Genomic DNA, 27703 nt, shown 5'->3' with positions numbered 1-27703 from the left:
GGGTTTATTTTCTTTTTTATTTGCACAATTTTAAGCATGGTCAACAAGTACAGAATGGTGTGAGTGAGTGCGTGACATAGTACAACAGAGTCCGTCTGTAAGATAAGGAAAAGAAAAGAAGCAAGTGAGTGTCTCGGGGCTGCCAGACCCCAGAAACGCTTGCAAATGTAGCGGGGCTGCAAACCGCTGCCTTCCAGACAAATTCCGCCTCGTGGTGGATCCCACGTCTGGCTCTCCAAAGTACATCTCTCACTCGGTCCCCACACCGCAAATCCCAGAAGCAGCAGCAGCAGCGGAGGAGTAGAATGAGGAGGCGTTTTAAATGGATGCCTTTCCGTTAGAGAGAGTTCGCATCCTGTTTACGCCAGGGCACTTTTTGGGGCCCGGACCGCAGCAAGCTGGCGAATTCGAAGCTCCTCTCTTTCGTCTTTTGTCGAGCTAAAGTCCTTTCAAACTCGCACTGTAGATCCAGAAAGTATTCAACTTCTGATTCCAAGAGCCAAGAAGAAATACGCAGGTTCAAGAGCATTCTCCATTTGAGTCCCGATGCTGTGGAATGCTCGGCCATCTTAGATACAATCTGCAAACTAAGTGAAAGTGTTTAAATCTAGACTTAAGACACACATATTCTATAGCTTATGAGTGATGTTGACCTAATATTTTTGTCTTCCTTTCTCCCTGGATGTTGCATGGCGTATGCATTCCGAGCTATTCTACCGGCACTTGGACCTTTGTCTGCCATCATCTAGAACTTGCTGTGCCGGTCAAGATTATGGGACAGTAAGCTATCAACTGGACATTCTGTTATAACCTATATTTCATGTTGATGTTGTCTGTGTATTGTCTGTTGATGCCCTTGCAACATCTATTGCAGCCTGATCACCCGGGAGGGGGGGTTACCTCATGTGCAGCCCCTTCTCAAGGTTTCTTCATTTTCCCCATGGTGAGGTTTTTGCGTTTTCCTTGCCCTTATGTAGGTTTGAGATCAGGGGGATGTTGTAATGGTGGTCTGCACAGCCCTTAGAGACTTTTTGTGATTAAGGGCTTTACAAATGAACAGGACTTTACTTTCTACGGTGGGAAAATATCCAAAATGTCAATTGTGAAGAAAGTGAAGTGCTGCAAATACTTTCCATATGCAGTGTATTGAGGTGAGTTTATTTATAGTCTAGCGACACTTGCAAGACTTGACCACCATGTTGGAGAGTTGTTCCACTCGGGGGCTGCGTCCGATGAAGTACATGATGGTGAGAGGCTCCAATTCCTGGGGGACGCAACAGGGAGACGCTGACGCTTCGGGGTTCAGCTTGTTGTACAGCGGCAGGATCTGAGGCAAACAAACACAGTTATGGAGGACCAAAAGTCCCTTAATTAAATAAAATGTCCCCTAAAGCAGGAGTGTCAAACTCCTTTTAGCTCAGGCTTAAAATTAAATAGCGATTAAGGGATGTAAAATTTGATTTAAAAAAATATTTATATATATATATATTTCTATCCAGTGTATTTACAGTCTATTAGACGCACTGAATGATAAGCACACCTTGCAGTCCAGAAAATACGGTAATCATTTCATGAATCAGCGATTTTTAATTTACTTTTTAAAACCTAAAAGAAAACCCGCCTATTCCTGCCTGCTTATGTACTTAAATTGTCACCCACTATCATTTTAACATTTTGCGTTTTTATTGTTTTAAAATTCCTAATCTGTTTTTTTTAATCTGATATCTGGTGACCCTGAATATAATGAAAAGTGGCTAAAAAAAATCAATGAATTCTGATTATTATCCACCAAATCCGCCAATCAAAGTTAAAAGAGCAGGTCCTAACATGTGAGCAGTTACCAAGCTCACCAAATCAAGTCAAATCAATTTTAGAATAATGGATTGAGTTAAGATGTCAGCTTAAGATGTGATTTTTTAAGTTCTGTTGGTAGTATACATAGTACATTTTTTAAGTTCTGTTGGTAGTATACATAGTACATACATAGTATATATAAAAATGGATTGGTCTCTCAGGAGCCGTCCTCTCGTGGTTCAAATCTTACCTCTCAGATAGGACGCACTGTGTTAAATACGGTGAAACGACATCTGAGCCCTTTAATGTTACCTGCGGTGTTCCGCAGGGTTCAGTGCTCGGCCCCCTACTTTTCAACATTTACATGCTTCCATTAGGTGATATTATTCGCAAGTACAATATCAGCTTCCACTGCTACGCAGACGACACTCAACTATATCTTCCGTTGGAGGAATCTTCCACACTAAACTGTGGAAATTTGGAGGCCTGTCTCACTGAGATAAAAGAGTGGATGTCACTCAATTTTTTGCGTCTTAACTCTGAAAAGACCGAAATGTTAGTCATTGGTCCTTCTAAATGCCGGGACTTATTCGCAAAAACTGCTGTGAACATTGACAAATGTCACATCACACAGAGTGACTCAGTTAAAAATTTAGGTGTCATATTTGACCCTGATCTATCCTTTGAGATGCATGTAAAGCAAATTACTAGAACTGCCTTCTTCCATCTTCGCAACATTGCTAAAATCCGTTCAATACTGTCTCAGTCTGATGCGGAAACAATAATTCATGCATTTGTTACCTCCCGTCTCGATTACTGCAATGCACTACTCTCCGGTCTCCCGAAGTCCAGAATCAAGTCTCTTCAGCTAGTACAAAATGCCGCAGCGAGACTTTTAACTAGGACAAAAAAGTACGATCACATAACACCGATTTTGGCTAACCTGCATTGGCTCCCAGTTAGCCAAAGATGTGACTTCAAAGTTCTCTTAGTATTGTACAAAATCATACATGGACTTGCTCCCTCTTATCTTTCAGATCTGATTTGCCCCTATGTCCCGGTCCGAAGCCTACGATCTGAGAGTGCTGGTCTTCTGGTGATCCCGAGAGCAAAGAAGTCTTCTGCTGGTTCGAGAGCGTTCTCCATCCGGGCACCGGTGCTGTGGAATGCTCTTCCCCCTGAGATTCGATCTGCAACCTCAGTGGAAATGTTTAAATCTAAACTTAAAACTCACTTCTACTCCATTGCATACGAATAACCTACTCCTCTTGTCGGTTGAAAATAGTTTGTGTAATATAGTGTAACAATCTGTGAAGCCCTTTGAGACTCTTCGTGATTTAGGGCTATACAAATAAAAATGACTTGACTTGACTTGACTAGTATACAAAATCATGCATGGACTTGCTCCCTCATATCTTTCAGGTTTAATTTTCCCCTATGTTCCGGTCCAGAGCCTTCGCTCTGAAAATGCTGGTTTACTAGTGATCCCAAGAGCCAAGAAGAGATCCGAAAGGTTCAAAAGCGTTCTCCATTCTGGCCCAAGTGCTGTGGAATGCTCTTCCCCCTGAGATACGATCTGCAACCTCAGTGGAAATGATTAAATCTAAGCTTGCTCAGTAGCCTAGATGGTAAGGCGCCCGCTTTGAGACTGGGAGGTCGGTGGTTCGCGCCCCGGCCGAGTCATTCCTAAGACTTAAAAAGTGGTCGGCGGCGCCCTCTGTTGGCTGCGGCTGCATCGGCTCGCTACAACGGGTCAGGTGCAATCGACATTTCGTTCTGTGTACATTGTTACACAGAATGACAATACAAGGAAATTATTATTATTATTATTAAAAGACACTTTCATTCCATAGCATATGAATAACATATATTTTACCCTCATGTAGGTTTTCAGATGATGGGATGGTGTCATAATAGTCTGTAGTTTGCAATAGTCTTTGATCTGTGCAGCCCTTTGAGACTCTTTGTGATTAAGGGCTATACAAATAAACTTGACTTGACTTGGCTAATGAACATATATACCTCAGTAACTATTTTGAAAGCTTACAATGGTCCTCTATAATTGTAGCCAACAAGTTTCCATCTACTTGGTCAAAAGCAATGTATTGAACAAGATTTAAGTGAATCAGGCTTTAACCTCGCCCACTAGATCATTTATTATACTGTATGTATTTTTTAAATAATCACTGGTAATTCAATGAAATATAGACATGATTCACTAATTGGTGCCACATGTATTGACTTATTCAAACATTTAAGTCTGTATATATTCAATACATTAAATAGTTTGTTGATTCAAATCACATTTATTTAAAGATGTACAGTATTTGTTAATGTACATTTTTGAGCAATTCTGAGTTTATAGTCTTATGCGTATTGTTTATGCACAGTGCGGGATAGCAAGCGAGATCTATGGAACAAATGTATGAGTTTTGCAAGCCGCGTGCTGTGCAGCCTGTTGTTGCCTTCTTTCTGTTTATGGAGGCCGTACGAGGTGACGGGCCATCGACTGTACAAGACTGAGGTCAACCAAAACCAGCTGCCGCAAAGCATGCGTCCAGCTCAGCACGTGACCAAAGTCTGCTTATTTGACAGATGCACAGAATATTACGTATGGACGCAATGCAAGAAAAAAATGAACACATATTTTTTTCTGACAAATGACCTTTATCAGGAATACTTTCACCCTGATTTGTTCAAAATGAAAAATAGAATTAATTCCTCCTTGATGTAAGAGCAAGATTGGAATATGGAATGGACTGCTTTTATATGAGCACCAATATGGATAAAGTCCATCCATTCATTATCTGGACCGCTTATCCTCAGTAGGGTCGCGGGCAGTGGGCAGGGGACACCCTGAACTGGTTGCCAGCTAGTCGCAGGGCACACAGAAACAGACAACTCTCATGCTCATTCACACCTAGGGACACTTTGAACTGGTCAATTAACCTGACATGCAAGTTTTTGAAATGTGGGAGGAAACCGGAGTGCCTGAAAGAAACTCACGCAGGCACCGGGAGAACAATCAAACTTTACACGGAAATGTTGTTGTAGCTGGACTTAAACCCTGAACCTGTGCACCGTGGGGCTACGTGTTAACCACCCATCTGCCGTACCGCCCATGGACAAAGTCAAGTAGTATTTTTTTGTGCTAATATCTAATATAAATATCAGGGCATCCCTAAAAATATAGCTTATAATATGTTTTAATAAATAAAGGGAAGCCTTACTTTGCGCCAATTCTATGTCCCATGAACGCAATGAACTACAAATTTCCAGCTAAGCCACATTTCACTGTTTAAAGTTCAAAATAAGATTAAAATAAAAGACGGATATACTGCGGACAGATGTCACAATTAATTTTTTTATTGGTAGTTTATGTATAACTAGCTAAAGCTAGCTGTAATATTAGTAAGAGTCCATGCAACCTTCTGCGCAGAATTTCTCAACGTTAGTTTTCAGAAGGATGACACTGGCTTTCATTGCATGAATCAAAATGATATTTTACAGTGTTAACAAAGCACGTAGACGATTGCTCTATTTTCTTTCACACAAGTTTTCAGTAATCAAATCGCACTCTAGTTTCTGGCTTAAAAAACAAAGGCTAGTTTTCTGCGAAAAAGATGCTTGTTTTCAGCGTGAATGAAAAGAAGTCTAGCTGAAAAAATGTAAGCCTACACACCTGGAAACTGAATTGTTTTATTTATGATGTGATCATTTTCGCAAAAAGAAACATTTAAATGTTCATTTAGGGTTTTTTGAAGTAGTCTTTAAATTTCTCCAATTCCAGTTGCTGCACAAAAGCAAGAAAAGGATGTAAATATATTGCAGGACCACATATATCATAGTTTCATTTTTAGGTTTTGTTTTAATTGTTATGATTCATAACACACACGTTAAAAAACAATCATGCAGCTGGAGCGGATATTGTATTGGAACAATTTGGCGGATAAGGCAGCGGCAGATAGGTCAAGAATTCTCTATATTACATACTGTAATGTATTTTCTACAATAAACCCACCCAGCAACAGACATTGGTTTTGGGCTAAATCTGGACTGGTCTGTTTTAGAGTTGTTTTTTCCAAATTAGTCCAAAAAACAGTTGTGATTCACGTTGTCCAATTTAGCTCACAAAAAGTTGTCTTTTTAATGCTTGAATTTTTTTTTTTTTTTTTTTTTTTCCATTTTCACTTTTCAACCATCTTTTGGACGAAACATTGGTGTGATTTAATGTCTTAATCGCCCAGTGTTTGCTAGATGGAAACCAAATTGCTTTGGTCATATTAGTTAGCATGTCATGCTGAAATGTAAAACAACAAAATATTTGTTTCGAGTGAAAAATGTCAGAATAAAAAATAAAGTTCACCAAGTTGTAGTGGTTGTTGGCGCTCCAGAGGTAAGGACAGTTGCCGGCGCAAAAGTTGGCCTTGTAGCCTTTGGGCTCGTGGATCCACTTCCAGTTGAGGTCGCGCCGGAAGTCGATGTAGAGCGAGCGAAGGCAGCAGCCCGACTCGGAACCGCTAACACACACGGGAAACGGGCATTAGATTTGTATCGAATGAAAATGACTGAAGATGCAGTCTAAACATCAAAATGTGATCACTTTTGGGTTCTTTCCAACTGAAGTTCAAAAGTTTGTGTTTAGCCATACAATTTTACAGCATCTCACCGAGAGCAGGTGGCGGCGTCGGTGGCCGCGGACCTCTTCTTGCGGTTCCTCTTGACCGGGTTTTCCACGCGGTCGCTGGGTAGAAGGGTAAGGATGAGGTGAGGCGTTTTGGTGCTGAAGTCCGGTTGGCCTTTGATCTGGCCCTGCTCCTTCAAATGTCGCAGTTTCTCGTCGTCAACGCCTGCGTCAAGGAGAACAACTTTGACTCTTCACTGCCAACAATTACTTCACCTTCCATTTGTCTATTCTGAAATACAAGCTGCTACATTTTTTCTACATTTTAAACACTGCGGCTTACAACATGACATAGCTTATTCTTTTTTTTTCCCCGCAAGGCGGATGCCCGGGACTTCCACCCGAGTGGATTGCATACAAATTGGCTTAGAAATAATGCGGACCAGGGCATTTTTCTGTTTAATTAAAACAAAGTAGAGCAAAGATCTGCGGCAGCTGATGGCATGCCGTGTTTTCTGCTCAGTGCTCTGAATGTTAAAGAAAATCAATGAAGCACAGGTAAATTGACAAGTAATTGCGGATCCCTTTAATAGCCAAATGCCTCATCATCTAATTAGTGACGCACATGAACAGATTACAGTACCTATATTGCCACTGTTCCTATGGAGTAAGATCGTGAGCTTGACACAATACACGGGGAAATGTCTAGTACGGAAAAGTAACACCTTGTGCCACAATTAAGACACTTTATTGCGGACTGTGTCTACAGCTGTCAATCGCAATGAACTAAAGCAATGAATTAAATTGGCATTAATTGAAATGCATCAGTGCGACAAAAACATTCTCAAAAAAAATTAAAAATAAATTTACTGGACTGACCAAAATTCCGAACCCAATTTTTTTTTTAATGTAGTCGCGATACTTGGTCTATCACCTTGTTATGTGCACAAGGGCAGGGAGAGTCTAAGGTCATGTGACTCCACGTGAAACAATCAAATCAGGCTTTAGATTTTTAGTCAGTACAGTACATCAGTGTTCTCGTTTGCCCGCGTCCAAGACGCATCATTTTTGCTGGGGACGCATAGTCTCAAATCAACGTGTGTCCCCGGGACGCAACTTTTTTGACACAAAATTGTCATTATTACTCGATTACATTTTTTTTAAACAAGGATTTACCGCACTCCAAACTTTTCGTCAAGCAGATCCGGCAGATGTTGTTTTGGTCTCGCGGTTCGAGTTTTCGTCTACACGCCGATTTTGAGTTGTGTAGTGAAAGTCCGCCTCTTTTTAGAGAACCGGATTTTTCGGCTCAACTCATTCAAGAGAGCCGGCTCTCAAACGGCTCACTTGCTTTGATGCATTATATTACGAATGATGATGTTGTATAAAGAAGTTAAGAAAAAAAGGAGGTATAAAAGGAGAAAATGAAAAAAAGACAGGTTTGTGGTTATCCCTTTAATCAGTATTTTACCAACAATAATTTGATGGAGAAAATGAATTAATAATTTGATGATTAATACTGAATGAATATATAGATTTTATTATATTATTTGTCACCGATTTACAATTTCAACCTCGATAAAACTAAATTTTGGGGACCCATAGATCTCTGTTGGGACCCATAGATTTTTGAGCATGCGAGTCCCCGGGACCCATAACTGTTCTGAGGTAAAATGAACACTGGTACATGTTTTGTTTCTGTACTAGACATTTCCCTGCTGATTTTTTCTAAACTTAAGAAATAGACATGAATGAGTTTGTTTTAATGGCTGTTGCATGCGTCTCAAAAATCAGGTATGGCTTATTCAAAAACTAAGTGGAGTTTCTTCCTTATATTCGTGCATGTGGCTTTTAATAAGGTGTGGTGTGTAGTCTGGAATTTATGGTAATTTGTATGCTACAGAACATGGTTGCTTATTTTCAATGTATATTTGTGCATTAGTGACATATGAGGTGAATGGGTCAGGGACAAGACTCTTGCCTGTCTTACATCATAATTAAATATTGATATTTTTGTTGACATAAAGAGGGGGGGAAACACTAAGCTATGTGTAAATTGGGAGTAAACGGCAACCATTGGTTGAAGCATGCATATGTTGCTCAATAGTGTGCAAGTTTGTGTGTGCTTGGTGGGGGAACAGTGCAGCCACTGTTATGCAGCGTGGTGTGAAACAGAGGCATTAACTTTTCAAAGAGTTTTATTTCTTGTTGTATGAACACCAAAATGATTTTCGTTAAACCTTCTATCATCCATGTAGTGCACTCACACCCACACAATAAATCATTCAACTTATCTTACTGAATGATTTCTAAACTTGGAAGCTTGGACTGACAATTTTATTAGGGATGGTTGTAATTTTCAGTACTGTACAAAAGTCCTAACAGTGACAGATGTGCTCAATATTTTACAAAATTTCATCATAACAGTCCTAAATATTCAATGGTATATGTAAGACTTGGCAATATGGCCTAATAATAAAATCTCAATTTTATCAGCCATCCTTCACCATTGTGATTTTCATCGATTTTAAACAAAACAACAAACTTAACCTTAGTATTTCTTATTTCAAGAATGTTTGGAAGCATAAATAGAACCCTGTTCATATAAAAAACTGGTCAATTAGTTACGTAAGCTTAGCATTCATAACTTGTACAATGACAATGGTATACCTTGCTTGTAAATAATCATAAAAGTATTTAGTATATATTCTAAATAGGTCTCAAACTGCTCCAGCAAGCATTCTTAACTACACATTTTTTAAAATTTTGGGTTATCTGTCTATGCCAGCAACAAATATTAAGATTTACATTGATTAAATTGTCTTGTAAGAAGTGACAGAATGCAAATTTATAGAACATTTTAATAGCTTTTTTGTTACGTTATGTTACATAACAAACTCATTTTTTTTGCAAAAAGAAGATTTGATTAACCATATATACTTGCACATGAGCCTAGATTGCATAAAAGCAGTACCTAAAACCACTTTACAATAGCCACATACTAAAATAAATCTGTATGCAAAATATTAATGAAATATGTACTTAAACAACAATAATTCAAATGTGTACATAATGAAGATGTATATCCCGGTTATGAAAATGAAAACAAGTTTATGCCGTACTTTTAACCAACAGTCCGATGGCACACCCTCGTACTACCTTTTTGTTGTTCACAATCATTTCCTTCTTTGACTCGTTCGTTGTTGTCACTGTTTTCTAATTTTCCTTCCCCTTATCACTAACTTTCTTCGGACCCATTATTATCATTAGCAAAATGGGCAATAAAACGCACCAAATTACAATCAAATGAGATATGGTCCCTTCCTAACACAATTAGGACGGCGCCAATTGACTGAAAAGAAAAAAGAGTTTGGGCAAGAGGAGGCATGAGAACACGGCAGTGCCAAATGCCATTGTGGAGACAAGAGGGACGCAGAAATACGAGGCGCACGTGAACTACCTGTTGGCGAAATAGTTTGACTTACGTGCATTGAGCAGATAGCCTGACTTGGGGGACTCTGCCTGTCTTGTGCTCACATTGTTTTCTGCGCATATAAGCCAACCCTCTAATTTCAGTGTTGGATTTTTTTAGTTCTAATTTTGGCTTTTATGCCAGTATACACAGTAATGGCCAGTTTGCAGTTTATTTTTTACTATAGGGAAAATAATTTGTCAGAAATTGTAAATGTGACTTTGGAAGAAAAAAAAGTACCTTTATTGGAATCTATACCACCAACCAAATTAAATGGTAAAAAAAACTGTCACAATCTGAGTAACACTGACGGAAAATTCTGAGATACCAGTGAACCCAGCATTTTTTTTTTTTTTTACTTTGGGTAGAAATGGATAGGGAAAACATTCAAATTTTACACAAAAAGACTAAAATTCAAATTTCCAAATTTGTAAGGCAGACAAGTATTCTGCTGACACAAGAACAATACATTGCAAAAGTTAGTTTTTTATTAAACATCCTACCTGCAAAAAGGGCCTCCAGTTCCTCGCTCTTGTTGGGAACGATGTTGTTGGTGGACGGGACGAAGGTGCAGCAGGGACAATGGACGCCCAGCTTCAAGCCCAGATTGCGCTCTGCCGCCAAGATTGACACCAAGTGCATGTGTTAGAACAGGGGCGTCAAACTCATTTTCACTGAGGTTCACTTCAGCTTAATGGCTGTCCTCAAAGGGCCAGATGTAACATATATAGTGAACTAATTGTAACTGGTATGTAAAATAAAAGTGACTGCTTCATGTATAGTAACCCTGAATTTATTAGTTATTAAAGTCACAAATATTACAGTTGCATTGAAAACGTGTCATTACACATATATGACATGTACTAAAAGAATAACAGTGATAGTTCTACATGCAAACTACGAGAAGTCATATGAGCAAAAACAATTTGCCCACCAAAGAGAGAAAATAAAGGTACGAGAATGTCCAGACATTACCACCAGGTCATCTTATTACTGTATTATTACTGTATTTTTATGTTCAATTACTATTGGAATGTGTTTTTAAAGGAGCTGTACAGAATTTGGAACTTGGTTACTCTGTGCCGCCATCACCTGGCTTATGTCATCATTGCAGCCTCAGTCAGCTCATGGATGATGAACTTGCAAGTACGTGCGTTTATTAAACGTGATTAAGTAAACTTTTTTTTATCTTTCAAGGGGTTTGAGTTAATGCTTGGACTATGGTTGAGGCAGGCCTTATCTTACTTTCACCATTTCCATGTGGCACTGACAAAATGAAATAAATAAAAACTCTGGGGATGAGCATTACGTCACCCACCAGAACTCCCCCCGAGCCATTCCTCAAACTTAATGTATACCACCCGAACATCTCCACTACAAGTACAACAAAAGCAGGTAGGCACAGTGGAAAATAAAGCATGAGGGCTCTTTGAACTTGAGCATTGATAAAAACATACTTCATAGAGAAAATATTTAATTCTCAACATTTTACCTTGAACAACGCACCTCACCTTTAAAGGTCAGAAATATGCGTTTTATATATATTTAAGGTTAACTTGGATGCTTTTGGGAGGCCGGGAAAAGATTAATTGGTCTTCAGTTATTTCATATCAGCAAAATTGTCTTCGGATTCTAGATACAAGCACGATCCGGGAACAAATTAATTTTAGATAGATAGATAGATACTTTATTCATCCCCGAAGGGAAATTCACATTTCCAGCAGCATCCCTGAGCTGAGAACAGTACAATAATAAAGCCAAAAGAATACAATATACAAATACCCAGTGTGACGTGCAAATGCCCACTGTAGCGTGTTATATAGAGTAACTAAATAGTGCTACACAGAATACATATTGCAGTAAGATTCAGTAATATCCAGTGTAGGTGGTGTGGTTTAATGTGGGCCTTTACTCTGCCGGGTGGAGTTAAAGAGCCTCATGGCATGAGGAAGAAAAGATCTCTTCATTCTGTCCGTAGTACAAGACAGTGACAGCAGTCTGTCGCTGAAACTGCTCTTCTGACTGGAGATAATGCTGTGTAGTGGATGCGATGGATTGTCCATGATTGACCTCAGCTTTTTCAGTGCTCGTCTCTCAGCTACTGTTGTTAGGCTGTCCAGCTCTTTGCCGACAACAGAGCTCGCTTTCCTAGCCAGTTTATTGAGACGAGAGGCATCCTTCTTCTTGACGCTGCCTCCCCAACACGCTGCCGCATAGAAGAGGGCGCTTGCCACTACTGTCTCATAGAATATTTTCAGGAGCTTTTTGCAGATGTTGAAGGAGGCCAGCCTTCTGAGGAAGTAAAGTCGGCCAGCCTTCTGAGGAAGTAAAGTCGGCTTTGCCCTTTCCTACATAGAGCTTCTGTGTTTTATATGTAGCGGTATCACTGTATAACAGAATAACAAAATGTTCTTGGACATTTTTAGGATAATTTACTGTATTTGTCAATTACACTCATTGGCATCGATTTGGAAAAACTGGAGTGACGTAGCGCTAAGCTGTCACTTCGTGGATGTCGCAGTTGACAGGCATTGTCGGAATTTAATTTTTGGTCAAAGTACTCTTGACCTGTTTGTTTTTAGATCTCACGGGTCTCAAAAAATGATATGGCTTGAGTTTGACACATGTACAATGGAAGAACTGCAGTAAACAAAGGTACCCATCTTACCTGGTTCTAACACCCAGTCCTTGACCGTTTCTGTGACGTCCATTGAGAGCCAGGCGCCCCGTGCCCGTGTCTGTACTGTGCGAGAGTCGATGTAGCGCTGCGTAGATGTGCTTTCCTCATTCGCCTTCAGCAGCTGATAACACAAACCACTGTTAATTTTCAAAAATTAGTCCAACACTTGCCTCTGTAACTAAATAAGACAAACACGGCAACATTGAAGCTAAATATTTTGGCCTATCTGCATATTTTGCCAAGCATTGACCAGGCAAACATTCCAAAGCTGGTAACTTCAATTAGAAAGGCCACATTGGAATAGTGAAATGTGTCTGATACTTTTATACTTTAGCAGACACTCTAAATAAGGAAAGACGACATCATTGAATTTCGAACTTGAAAGGAGAACAGGAGATGACTGTATAAAAAACCTTGAAATGCAAAAATTCCAACCAGTTCTAAGGGTCGTGAGATCAGACCTTTCTGAGTGGAGTTTGCATGTTCTCCCTGTGCTTGCGTGGGTTTCCCCCGGGCACTCCGGTTTCCTTCCACATTCCAAAAACATGCATGTCAGGTTAAATTGGCCGGTCCAAATTGTCCCTAGGTGTGAATGAGCGAGTGAGTTGTCTGTCTCTGTGTGCCCTGCGACTGGGTGGCAACCAGTTCAAGGTGTCCCCCACGGCCTGAAGATAGCTGGCATTGACTCCATCACACCCGCGACCCTACTGAGGATAAGCGGTGCAGATAATAGATGGATTGATGCTATGCATTGCCTTTAGCACTGCATACTTAATTTTGACCTCTGTTTTATTAGCGTTTAGGAAAGAATCTTTCGACTGCAAACAATGTTAACATGAATAATTGAATACACTGAGATAGGAACATAATTAAGTACACATAAGTGGGTTCTTTCTTTTGGTCTCTTAATGATTAAAATGATGATTTTTGTGAGTGTGTGTGTGTGTGTGTGTGTGTGTGTGTGTGTGTGTGTGTGTGTGTGTGTGTGTGTGTGTGTGTGTGTGTGTGTGTGTGGCGGGGGCAGCATTGTTAATGCAATAGCATGGGTTTGGTTTCCTCTTTTATGTTTGTTTTTAAATGCATACATTGACAGCGTTGATATGTGGTTGAATGAAGGGGAAATTGTTTTTTGTAAGTTGAACAGAAGTCCTTGACAAGAATTAATGGAGCATCCAAAGTAAATTGAATATGACTGGAAATCAAACTTCCATTACTGATCACAAAAATGATGTTGTCATTTTCAAATTAGCAGGTCCTATCAAATTAATTATAAGATTTATAAACCAGCAGGATCGTGGAAAAACATCTGACGGATGTCTGAAAGACTTTCTGGAGGCCAAGAAAAGTTGCTGCGACGCCCATAATCTTTCTGTTAAGTGTATCTTTGGTACAGGTCTGCCCTCCTTTCGAGTGCTTATTTCCACTGTGGCCAAGAGGGCTCATTTACTCTGTCATGCTTAACTTCTAAGCTCATAAAATAACAGGAGGTATGCAAATGAAGGTGACTCCCTTCATTGGGAATTCTTTGAGAGGTGCGAAGTATTTCCTCACAGCCATAAAACAAATCTCGCACAGCTGCTTCTTGACATCTGCACATCTACTTTTAGACCAAATCAACAACACAGTATAAAACTGTTTGTCAGCAAATGTGGACTGTTTTTTAAGCTACAGTAAAAATCGTATCCGTTTGAGTCTTGCATGCGTTCACTGGTTTATTTTAACAGTTGAATTTTACACCTAAACCAAACTCACCACGCTATACAAACTTAAGTGGAAGCAATTAAAAAAATACATTTGCCTTAGTTGTTGTACTGCTTTGGAACTAATAAAAAGAAATACAAACTAAAAGTGTCAGCAGTGCATCAGCAATAAGATTGGACTACATCAGATCAAACTACTAGGTTGGGCCTGCTAAAGCTGAGAGTATCGTATACTGCTCTCTAAAAGCCAGAGGGGGCATTTGGTTAGCATTTATCTTAAAATTCATAACTTTTGATAGAAATGACCAAGGGAATCCCTAGCTTTTTTCACATCTTAAGAAATGTATTGTGCACCTGGTTAAATCATCCAATAGGCCGGGTCAGGCCTGCGGGCCATATGTTTGACATACGTTTCTTTTCCTCCCATAAAAATGTTTTTTTTAAATAAAGTATTTATGTGTACTACACTCAAGGCCAATATTCAAACAGATGGCTACATTTTTATGTGATGAATATGTTTTTGAATTATTATTTTATTTATTAAGATGTTTATCAAATTTCCTGCAAAAAAAATCTGACCTAGCCCTCGTTTGAGTAATTCAAATTTAGTGTCATGATTACTCATTAATTTCACCTGTGCCTGCTCATTTGGCACCAACCGCTGCGAGCTATCTGATTGGTTCCCTGTCCTTTTCAAGCCCAGTCCTTTCACTCTCCGGTTGTCAGTCTGTCTGCGAACCTCTGTGTGGACAAGCACTTTGACTCTGACTCCCATCAGCCCCGTTTTTTGCACCCGTTTTCCACCCGTCCGTTTTCGATCTCCCTGTTTGTCTCCAGCTTCGACCTGTTTTTTGACCCCGACCACGTTTTGCTCTCCCGTCCCGGCTTACAACCTGTTTTTGATCCCGACCACATTTTGCTCTCCTGTCTCCGGCTATCGAGCTGTTTTTTTCCGTCTTCGACACCACGATCTCCCGCTTCGGAAGATCCACTTTCGTATTCGGATCAAGATCCGATTGTGTGAGCAGTTTGCTTCCCGCGTCCAGAGAGCACCGGATCGCAGGCGCTGCCCTTCCTCTTTCTATCAATAAAACTTGTGGTTAACGTTTTTTTTAATGCAATTGGGTCCTGATTCCATTCTGGTTGTGACATTTAGTGGTTAAAAAGAGATACAATATACTACCTTGCTTAACTTATGAGTGTTCTAAAACCAGATTAAGAGGTCTTTCTTATTCAAAATGTACTGTACATATAGATGGCTTCATGTTTATTTAGTCATTTCTATTTTATCATTTATTTATTGCAATAATGGAATGTTTACAACAAAAAAATTGCCCAAAAACTGGAGATACTTCTTTTTGAAATAGCAGCAGTGATATGAAGACAATTAGCTAGACCTAGAGTATATTTTCTTCCTGATTTATTGCCAAAGTATTGATTGGGACTATGTATTGGCTGATACACAAACAACCAATCTGGCCAATTAGCCCTTTTTTTTTTAATCCAATGCGGCCCACGACGCAAAAATTTTGCCCCCCCCCCATTTGGTTGAGAAGCAAGAGAAAGGTGTCACCTGATATAGCTCCACTCTCTGCTCGGAAGCTCGGGCCAGTGGGTTGGGGGCTCGGAATATCCTGAACTCGGCTTTGACTAGCGTGCTGTTGGTCAGGTCCACGCTGCTCACGTCGAACAGGACGCTTCTGTAATGCGGATCCGGCGGCTGCGGCTGGATCACGTCTGCATGTGGGAGAGCGGACACACAACAACAACGCTTAACGTCTACTTTGAGCTGTTTTGTTCCTTCATCGAATGGTGCGGAATGTGCGGTAGTAAAAACCAAACGGAATGTTTGGACAGTGAGTTTTTGCAGTTTGGGCATTGTGACAATGAGGTTACGCAACTGGCGTATTCATCCATGCCAGTATGTGTGTTTATTGCAAATGGAGCCTGAGTTTTGTAGCATTTCAGTCGCACGTCCACATTGACGTGATGTCTGAGTGCAAATGTACAGTCAGTGACTTTTTAACCTTGATGACATTTGCACAACTCAGGGTGTACACATTTACAGTAATTTAAATATCACAAGTATACACTACCGTTCAAAAGTCTGCTTAGGAATGTCCTTATCTATGAAGGTAAAGTCTTTGTTTTCAATGAAGATAATGTAAAACTAATCAGAAATACACCCCATACATCAACCGTGTGTACTACTCCCTTCAGTGAAGAACACAAACAGGCTCTAAACAGAGTAGAAAGAGATCGTGGTAAGATGACAAGTACATTAGAGTCTCTAAATTGGGAAATAGACGCCCTACGTGTTCTCAAATGGCTGCTTTGTCAAATAATACCTGCAAATAGTGACGAGGCAACTCCGAAATGCTAGCCTTCAAGGCAAAGTGGCCAAAAAAAAGCCACGTCTGAGACTGGCCAACAAAAGGAAGAGAATATGGGCAAAAGAACACAAACATTGGACAACCCATTTGTTAAATTAAAGTACCTTTTCATGGAAAACACAAAATTGTCAGGGTGACCCCAAACTTCTGGACAGTAGTGTACAAAAAGTATAATACAATCAATTTTTGTGAAGAACCGCAACAGGATCAGGACCCAAATGCGTGATGTTTCTCACACAAGCCTTCTATTTTACGTGAAATGGGGAGTCATGCACGTTAGGCTGCAGTCTGGCGTGGAATGATATGAAGCCAGAGGCCGACGAGATCGATACCAATTGCCCGAGCAGATATCGAACAGATGGGGTCTACACCGGACAGGACGGGACAGACAGGATTGATATCAAAACAGGATATCGAAAATAAACAGGGCAAACTAGACGGGAAAGAAACTGGAAACCGATACTAAACAACGGGACAGACAGGATTAATATCAAAACAGGACATCGAAATTAAACAGGACAAACTAGACGGGAACGAAACCAGAAACCGATATTAAACAGGACAAAATAAACGGGAACAATACCGGACAGGAAATACCAACAGGAAACAGGACCGAGTCAAAACCCGCGTCTTGCTGGGCAGAGGTTTGTTGACGGACTGACAAAGGAAGAGTGAGAGCACTGAGCTTAAATAGAGGGAAAGCCAATCTGTCAACGAGCCGCAGCTGGCGCCACATGGGCGGGGCCAATTGGGCGCCATGGCAACTGTGACAATTTTAGCCATGTATACAATGAAATGGTGCTTTGCTTGTTTAACATTCCACAATCTACTCTATTTATTTGTGGATAACACAATCTTATTTTATTTTTTTTACCTAAAAAAGATCTCAAAGTTTTGGTGTACGTTATACATGAGTTTTTTCGGTCGTATATTACCGAATTTGCACATCAGTCCAAAACATCGCTGACCACAAACTTAAAACATTGAATGCAACCACATCCCTAGACCCAAAAGACACATACAGTATATTTTTAGAATCAATTTCAAAATAATTTGGGATTTCGTTTTATAATAACTACATTAATTCTCAATGGCTCATGCGCGGAGGCGAGCCACCTCTTCTTTTACATTAAATGTGAGTTAAGCATTGCTGTTTTGTGCGATTACCAAAATCTAGAGTAATTACGTTTTAATTCAGTATTCTTCATATTTTTAATGATATATTGGTACCAGTTAGGCAACTGGGGCTGCGAAGTGGAAACGTTATGCATACCAGCTCAGTAGCCTAGATGGTAAGGCGCCCGCTTTGAGACTGGGAGGTTCGGGTTCGCGCCCCGGCCGAGTCATTCCTAAGACTTAAAAAGTGGTCGGCGGCGCCCTCTCTTGGCTGCGGCTGCATCGGGTCAGATGCAATCGACATTTCGTTCTGTGTACATTGTTACACAGAATGACAATACAAGGAAATTATTATTATTATTATTATTATTATCAAGTATCTTTCAAAGCTCAAAGTTGCTGATCATGCTAAAAATCAAGGAGATTGAGCAGCTAGCTGAAAATGCACTGTACCAGGGTTGAATGTTTGAGAATAGAGAAAACAGAAAGTCGTCTAGCTAGATATAAATTAAAAAAAAACGAACGACAAAGGAAACTACTATTTGGTGTATCTGATGATGAATTGGACTTTGAAGGACATTAAATATATATCATACATTTTATGTGGGTATTGTGTTCATAGTTTACATTGTCAATAAATGATTTTTATCATGGCTGGACGTATTCAACGCTTGTCACGTAGAATGCTTAATTTGAGCCAGGAAAACGTGAAATCTTTTTAATGATTTTTTTGATCATAAATTACAGGTGCACATTACAAGGAATAAATACAGTATATCAAACGTGTCTAACAAGCTACTGATTTGGTTATGTGACATTTGGGAGGAAAGAAAATGTGCATTTACATTTAGTGTGTAACAAGTATCAAGGAAATAAGCAATGGGACATGATGTGGTCTTTACCCATTACCCTTACTTACGACCATTCGACTTCCAAAAAACGGTAGATACGAATAGTTTTTTCACGATGTCGAAAAATATCCGGACATTGGTGTATGTTAGATTTTGTATCGTGTGCTCCTTTTCTTAGTAGAGGACATGACCAAAGTGCTTGTTTCCGCTGCTACCGGTGTGTGGCGGTGTGAGAGCTCACCCAAAATCCACCCCAAAGAAGAAATCCAGCTTCCTCTTCCTAGTTTGTGTGTAAACATTCTAAACTGTATCTCCAGCTTGCTAAGAACTGAAACATTTTAATTGTTTAATATCTCGTGCCTCCATTCAATATGGTTGGTGCAAAGAAGAGGCGAGACGTTTCTTTTGAAATGAAAGTGGAATAAGAAAGCTTGATGTGGTTGAGAAAATGGTAGGATCACTTTTTTTCCGCCACTTTCTACCACCGAGGAGGAAGTCGCCTAACTCTTGAAGCCAATCTTCCACAAGTAAGTTAAACTTCACTTTATTTATCTTTATAGAGCATACTATTTTATGAAATGTTTGTTTTTTAGTACAAAACAATACAGGTTACTTATACAACCCTTAAACACACTTATATAAACCTGAAGCAACTTACGAACAAATTCAACTTACAAACGATCTTGTTCGTAAGTAGGGCAGCGTCTGTACCGTTATAAAAAGAATACTGTTAAGGATGAAAAAAACATCTACTGCATACCGTGGCTGCTGTTTGTATTGTTCTTTATGTTTATACAATGTTTTCACTTCAAAAGCCCTTTAATGCGCTTTATACACACTCATTGATGGTGCAGCATGAAGAGCATACTTCCACTATGACGGGTGAGGCACAGTCACATATGCCTCCCCTCACTGTACGTCTCTTGTTGGATCCAATGCACTAATAATTGATGGGTATAAATAAGTAAACAAGTAGTTGTTGATGGAGGGCAGCCTGGTGTGTGAAAATAAGTTTCATTCGTCACCATTGGTGTAAAAGACCGACCATGGGACCTTGATTATGTGCTTGAGCTTTGTTTGAGGAAAATATTGAAAAAAATGACACCACTGATAGAATTGGTGTATAGATATCAGTATTTGTGGGCAAAATTCAGCAGAATGATTCCCGGGTTAATTTTTACGCAGTACCACCTCTTGGTGGCGACCGAAAATGACATTGGAGCGCTCAAAAAGTCGCACTGTACCATTCATGGCTAATTTGTTTTCTTTTGTCATATGAAAGCCGTCATTAATGTAAAGTCAGGGGAGGCAGGTGAGGATGTGCCTAACCTGTCATCGTGGAAATAGAAGATTAAAATTACATTTAATAGTTTAATTTATTCTGTGTTAATATTGTTTCTCATTTTACTTTACAATATTTGTGTTTTGTTTTTTAAAATCGATGAATGTTCACATTACATTATGAATCGTAGTAATACAAAAAATATGTAACATGACTGCGCTGAGTCTCTGCAGTTAAGTGAGGCATGCAATTCTCTTGACTCATGGCAGAGGGCGAAAGTGAGGCCAACAATTCTGATTTAGGGGACTCGTTGCGTAGACTTTTTTGATAATGGAAGATTGCCTATCTATTGATGTCTGCTGATGCAGGCTGCACATATACTTCATTTATATGTTTAATTTAAGAAATTAAAATATGAATTCTATACTACAGTTTATACAGTACATTGTTTTCTTGCTCTGCCAATTAAATAATGAATGAGATGTGGATTAATTCTTTTTAAAACTGTGACTACTGACTGTGTGTCACCAGACCCGAACCTCACCACACCTTACTTACTGAGACAAGTGGATAATATAATAATAATAATAATAATAATAATTTCCTTGTATTGTCATTCTGTGTAACAATGTACACAGAACGAAATGTCGATTGCACCTGACCCGTTGTAGCGAGCCGATGCAGCCGCAGCCAACATAGGGCGCCGCCGACCACTTTTGAATGGACGTCCTTAAAAGAGCAGCTTAAAACTTGAAACTCTTTTACCTGTCGCCTCCATCTCCTGGCTTGTGTCAACATTGCGGCCTGTGAGACCTTTGAGACAATTGGTGATTAAGGGCTATACAAATAAATGTAACTGGACTGACCTTTGTCAAGCTCCTTATGTTGTGCGGGCAAGTACGTGCGTTTCTTAGACATTATAGAATACATTTTTTTTTTTAAATCTTTCTTGGGGTTTAGTTTGGCATTTGGACTGTTCTTCAAGAAGCCCGCCCATGCAACGTTCACACTGCAGAGCTTAAAGCTCGATTCCAATTTTTGGGTAGAATCCGATGTTTTTGTGAGATCGTTCACATTACTAACTAAATGCGAATTGTATGTGACTTGATTTTCCAAAGTGAATGCGCCACAACTGTCACACATACGTATAATAGGACACGTGACCTAACACGCAATGCCCCCAAAGTATTAATTAATTTCTAAACTTCGCTTTCCTTCATTGATTTGAATGTAAATATTGTTAACTGCCAATAGAGGATACTATCGCTTTAAGAATGAACTCGAGCGACATGTTATGAATCCGCGATGAAATGTTGGCTGTTCCGTGACTTACAAAACAAATAAGTGTTCATCTTCCATGAATGTGTGATTTAATGACACTCTGGTTTTGTCCTCCGTGGTTGTTGATTTTTCCGTTTCCTCCCGTCTGGTTTAAGGCAAAATAGTAATGTTTACCGCTTATAAATGATGTGCAGGTTGCAAGAATACGTCTCGAGTCTTAACACAGCAGTCGCATTACAAAAGATTGGATATATATCGAATTTAGGACCACATACGAAAGTGGCCTGGGCACAAATCTAGTATGTGGCGGTCAGAGACTTTAACAGATTGGATACAGGTTGCGTCCGTGCAAAAAAAATCTGATTTTCCTGCAGTTTGAACTTACCCTTACTTTGACCGTTTTCATGCTGCATTACCAAATAGAAAGAAAAAAAACTGCAAAAAATAACACAAAGTCACTCTAAACCCCCACCCACCCTTTCCTCAGTCAAACGTGTTCCGCACCGGACAGCTTTGTTGAAAGTAAATTGCAAAATATCCATGGTGGGGGAAAAAAATAATAAGGGCTCTTTGAACTCAATAGGGCATTGTTAACACAAGATTAACAGAAAATATTTTAAAATTTCAAAGTTTCTGAGGATGCCTCAAACGACGCACCCCACCTTAAAGTGCACCCCACCTTAAAGTTCACAGACATGGAGATCTGAACTAAGAGACGATCACTGCAAAAATGCTTACTTGTTTGCGTGCGCTGGGGCAGCATGTCGATCCTCTGCACTTCCTTGGCATAATAGTCCTCCTCGCTGCTCTCCCGTTCGCACGTCGAGTCAGCCTGATTGGCTCTTTCCTTGAGCAGCTCCCGGGTACTGTTATACAGCAGCATAACCTCCGCAGGCACTGCCCCTCCACCCGTCGTGGCCTCGTCATCGTCGTCAGGCGGGCTTTGGATCCGCAACTTGCTGAGGATTTGGCCCCGAACCGCCTCAATGCGCCGCGATTTTTGCTCGTCCAGGTTGATAAAAGCGCAAGTGTTGATGCCTTTGACCAGCGCCACAGACAGCCGGAGAAGGAGCAGCAGGGCGCAGCGGGAAAGCCACATTGTTTGAAAGGAGGATGGAGACTAAGGGAAGGGTAGTGTCCCTGAAATGTTACTGGAGGGGGGAAAAATACATTTGAGGGAAAGGGACACTGCGCAGTGATCCCTTGTTTTTCACAGGGATTAGGTCCCAAAAAGAACCCGTGATAGGCAAAATCCGTGAAGTAGAAACCTTTTAATATTTTACAATTACTATACAATTCACATACCTGTCAACCTCAGCCAATTGCTCCCCTTATTAGGTGATGATAAACTGTACAAAGTCAAGGCAGTACCTATCCACTCACAGCAAGACAGACTATGAAGAATGAAAACAAACTACATTTATTTCATTTACTAAATAAATGCTTAATCGAGGAGAACGTTTGCTAGTGTACCGCGAACATTTTGGCAATCGACAATGACGTTGTCATTTGCTACCAGTGACCAAGACGATCTGGATTAGAGCCAAAATGGGCCAGATAAGGTCGGTATAATAAAAATAAAAGTTTAAAAATGTATTTGTACAAAAAAGTTCCCATACAAAAATTGTTGTACACAACTTGAAATTGTCAAAAAAAGAGGATAAAAGCAGGTAAAATGTATAAGTTGACAGGTATGTTATTATACAATTAAATACTTTTTATACACTACAACCAAATAACAAACCCTTTTCACAGATACATGCCCCTGTTTAACAATTAAAAGTACTGTTTCAACGTTTTTTAAACGAATAACTACTGTAGGTCGACTGTCAAACAATAAAGGGCGCAGACACTGTATAGCCAATTACAATGCAGAACACAATGCAAGATGCAAATACCTTACGTAGCAAAACCGTACAAAGCAAACCGCGTTATAGCGAGTGATTTACTGTATAGCCAAAGCGTTAAAATTGTAGTACAGTACCAACAGGGGCCCCAAAAACTTGCTAATATCAGGCTGAATTCGACGGTTTCTCATGCACCGCAAAAAGTTAAACCGGTCATTAAACATAACCTCTAATAACAACTAATTAAATTGTTTCCAGTGTTTGAAAATAACTTGACTTGAGAGAGCAAACTATTGCTAGCTTTAGCAAACGCACAACCAATAAAAAATAACGAGATTTCAATTTTATAATTATACCTAATCTGTTAATCTCCACTGCCCAATCTTTTGGTAATAAATTTAGCCCATGATAATCTCATTTTGCGACCTGAAATCCCCTTACCTCCAAAAAGCTCGTCAGCGGGGCCAAAGGGGCCACATAGCCCGCTCTGGATAAACCTACCAACGACCCAAAAAAGGGATTTCTAGAAATGTCCAATTACCCCTGAAAAATTCCCAAAGGGTTCATTACAAAAGCTCCTACTATTCTCGTTCCACATAAACAACACCGGGAAAGTGTTGATATATGTTGCAGTGCCCCTCGCTTTGAAAAAAAAGAGAAGAAAAATATATGAAAGAAGTCCTTGTGGCTCAAATGGGCGTCCGCTGGTAGGCGTGCAGACCGGCTGCGGGACGGAGCTCCATCACGGGCCGCGACGCGACAACTGAGCCAGGCAGCCGCCGACAGACGAGAGCCGGAGGCGGTATAAGTGAGTGTGTGGGAGGGAGGATGCTTGCGAGCCAGAGGGGAAGGGAGTGTGACTTGTGGATAGGAACCGTTTGATTCGCGCACGTTTCATTGATTCTAAAAATAAGGTCATTTTCAAGCCGCCGCTAAAAGGAGACTGAAAACCGCTTGTTAGTTGAGCTTGGAGAAATGAGAGAAAAATGTTTTGCTTTGTGTCATTCATGTCTGTGAGGGAAAAAACACACAAAGTAAAAAAAATATTACCGACATGAGACTAACATCGTGACTTTGGTGTAGCGGGCCGTCGGGGCCTGCAAGGGCTTCTCTGCTGGCCTAAAAAAAAATCTAAATCGTGTGAAGTACATTTTGTCAATGAATAGTTAATAATACATACCTGTCAACCTGTACGTAAGAAGAAAAACGCAAATTTGTCAATTATGGGTGCCATCCGGTATACACCGACTATTAGGAAACGGCAAATCAATCAAGTCAAACGAGTTCGCCGCGGTAGCCTCTATCTCGGTATCGTTTTTTTGTTGTTGTTGTTGTTGCAAACGAAGCGAGCGGCTTGATGCTAATGTGCGCATTCGTCTGCCGCCTCGGAATTCATGTGGTAGTTGTGTAGTGAAAGGAAGTCCGTCTCTTTTTAGAGAACCGGCTTTTTCGGCTCAACTCATTAAAGAGAGCCGGCTCTCAAACGGCTCACTTGCTTTGATGCGTTATATTGCAAATTATTATGTTGTATAAAGAAGTTAAGAAAGAAGGAAGTATAAAAGAAGAAAATGAAAAAAAAGACAGGTTTGTGGTTATCCCTTTAATCAGTTTATTACCAACAATAATTTAAAGCAGAAAATGAATTAAAAATTTGAATAAGAAAATGTATCATTCTACTTAATTATATTTGCATGTATTTTTTCAGATCTACTTTATTGTCATTCTAGTACACGTGTATACAGAACGAAATGTCGATACATCTGACCCGCACAGTTTCCTTGAATGTACAGATATAAATAAAATGTTGTATTGAGTACTAATAATATACTAATAATTATGGCTATGTATAGTATTTTACAGTAGTGCAAATAGTGCAAGAGGAGCAGCTAACCAGATGTGCAAAGTGGGCAGTCAGGTAAACAGTAACAATAACACTGTAACAATAACACTGTAAGTACAATGGTGCAGAGAAACAGATTTGCAAGGAGTGGCTAGCTATAAAGAACTGCCAGTAGTGCAAAAAGTCAAACAAAACCAACAGATGTACAGATTAGCAGCAGTTTAGATTTACTATGTGTTTGATTGACCATTTAACAGTCTATTGGCCAGGGGGACAAGACTATTGTGGAACCTGGTGGTCCTGCACCGCACACTGCAGTACCTCTTCCCAGAGGCTAGCAGAGTGAACAGTCCTTCTACAGTGAACGTCCAAGCTACTTAATTTTTGATCTTTTTTTTATAATAAACCCCATTCATGTCGAGCAACCCAGTATCTCACAACAAAATGTTTATATAATATATATATTGTAACATTTTTATATATATATATATATATATATACACATATATATAAATGTTACAATATATATAATGAAACACATGTACAATATAACATGTTAAACTAAATAAATAGTCACGTTTGAAAAAAAAAATGGTGTAGGATTATTTTGTATTTTGTAAGGGAAAATACAACAGTTTGTAAGGGCATGGAGCCGTGAAGGTTGACAGGTATGATAATACCAAACTGTTTATTAGTTTCATGTATTTCCCCCTGGTTGTGCTGCTTCTCTATGTCTCATCTCATCTCATTAGCTGTACCGCTTATCCTTATTAGGGTCGCGGGGGGGCTGGAACCCATCCCAGCCATCTCCGGGCAGTGGACACCCTGAACTGGTTGCCATCCAATCGGGGAAAGACAACTCACTCGCTCAGTCACACCTAGGGACAATTTGGACCGGCCAATTCACCTGAAATGCATGTCTTTAGAATGTGGGAGGAAACCGGAGTGCCCGGAGGAATCCCACGCAAGCACGGGGAGAACATACAAACTCCGCACAGTAAGGCCGGTAGCTGGATTTGAACCCACGACCTTAGAACTGTGCCGCACACGCACTAACCACTGCTACGCCGTGCTGCCGCTTCTCGATGTGTGCTGACATATTTCAGCATTTAACCAATCACATTTCAGCCATTACTTGTTGCCAGGCTTATAAGTCTGCCTGGATTCCTTCAGAATTGTTTGTGGATGCTTTCTGTAGGACAACAAAGGTGTCGGTACCAATGTTGGTTTTCCAATCAGATTTCAAGTTGTCAAAGTGGGGGCCTTCTGGAAGGCCTCAGGAAACATCAGCTCGGGGTGCCGCAATGCACCAAAGTCTAAAAAAATACCCTGAACTGGTTGCCAGACAGTCGCAGGCCTTACACTATACCATCGACCACATAATAGAACACAACACTCAAAGCCATTACTGAAGGCATACGTTTAAAACGCAACGGCTTGCCACTGCTCTAGGGACGGAGTTAGACTAGCAGCAAGATTAGTATATTGCTAAAACAGCTTATTTTTACAGTAGCCCCAACAGGGAGGGGAGTGGGGAGGCAATGATGTGCTGTGCTGCTTTTACTGTCTTCTGCAGCCTCAGTGCAACTCCGCTACTGGACGGAAACGCAGTATCCTCGCACGATCTCATTGGATGAGCAGTAGAATTCCAGCAGCTGCTTCTTGTGTAGGTTGTTTCTCCTGAGGACTTCCAGTAAGTACAGACGCTGCTGGACCTTTTTTATGATAGATGTGGTGTTTGTTGTCCAGGAGAGATCATCGGAGAATAGGAATCCTCCAAATCCTCGTTGTTGCTAGTGAGGGAGGTCGGGTCACTCATGTGTTTCTGTAAGTCCACATTGATCTCCTTTGTTGTGTGTTTAGGGCCAGGTTGTTCTCAGCACCAGGTGATCAGTCTCTGGACCTCCCTATTGTCGCTTTGTGAGTTTAGCCGGACCACTGTGGTGTCATCAGCGAACACGACGATAAGATTGTCCTCATGGGCTGGACTGCAGTCGTAGATGTGGAGGCAGTACAGGAGAAGGCTTAGTACGCATGCCAGTAATGACCCCAGTACTCCAGCTGCCTGAGGAGAGCTTAGGGGCAATTCTCAGAGTCTGGGGCCTGTTGATACAGCTTCTGCTGAAGCATAAGGGGCCTTGGATGTCTAGTTTTGTAATATGTATGTCCGGGATTATCAATTATCAATGTAATCATAAACTATTTAAATAAACGAATGCCATAATTGTTTACACACTGTACTTTTTGGTCTGTAAAAATTTCAGATCTTCAAAAGTTAACTAATTCAATGCCAGACATTTCTCTCAAATGGGAAGAGTCGAAGCCAGCCACTTTGACAAACTTTTGTAAACCTACAAAAAACAGATTGCATTCCTGCACAAGACATCATCCCTCTCTGCCCCGACTTAGTCATCTTTTTTAGAAAGCAAAAAGCTCAGTTTAAGCGTCAGTCTGTCCTTATCCAGAGATTCAATTTTCTCACGAGATTGCTTGCCTACGTCGACTCGCCATATGAGGCGCCTACATACTTTCAGTCAAGGATACAGGAAGCAATACTAGGAAGTGGGAGGAGGGCGAGTTCATGCGCGTGCTGGCGGTTTTCTTTTATTCTGTGATGAACATGGTGAAAGTAAGAGCAGGACTGTTTAGAACAGTCCAAAGGCAAGCCAAAACACCCAAAAAGATGAAAAAGGAAGAGTTTATTTGAGCACTATGGGAATTTTACATACTTGCACGCGCAACAAAAGGAGCTGCAATAATGATTACAGCCAGAAGATGGCATCAGCCAGTACAATAGTTTGATGTTAGGGACACCACCTTTAA

The 27703-nt window shown here is 40.3% G+C and overlaps 1 protein-coding gene and 1 long non-coding RNA gene across 2 annotated transcripts; one reads left to right on the top strand and one right to left on the bottom strand.

The window, feature by feature from the left end:
- On the bottom strand, positions 1–23829 carry tgfb5 (transforming growth factor, beta 5). Its single transcript, XM_088344814.1, has 8 exons — positions 23482–23829; positions 21932–22344; positions 15844–16007; positions 12559–12691; positions 10394–10504; positions 6464–6644; positions 6161–6314; positions 1–1327 (listed from the first exon to the last, which is right to left on the bottom strand). Exons 2-8 carry the CDS (start codon positions 22290–22292, stop codon positions 1169–1171), a joined length of 1263 nt encoding a protein of 420 aa, XP_088200940.1. The 5' UTR covers positions 22293–22344; positions 23482–23829; the 3' UTR covers positions 1–1168.
- On the top strand, positions 23654–27046 carry LOC148359518 (uncharacterized). Its single transcript, XR_015851431.1, has 3 exons — positions 23654–23848; positions 26457–26573; positions 26744–27046. It is a non-coding gene; the product is annotated as an uncharacterized LOC148359518 (long non-coding RNA).
- Positions 27047–27703: the final 657 nt, after the last annotated feature.

The sequence above is a fragment of the Urocampus carinirostris genome, chromosome 9 (assembly GCF_059441175.1).
Source record: "Urocampus carinirostris isolate Australia breed hairy pipefish chromosome 9, RoL_Ucar_1.0, whole genome shotgun sequence".
NCBI lineage: Eukaryota > Metazoa > Chordata > Actinopteri > Syngnathiformes > Syngnathidae > Urocampus > Urocampus carinirostris.
The sequence above is the reverse complement of the archived record's forward strand: the minus strand, read 5'-3'. Positions and strand labels throughout refer to the sequence as shown.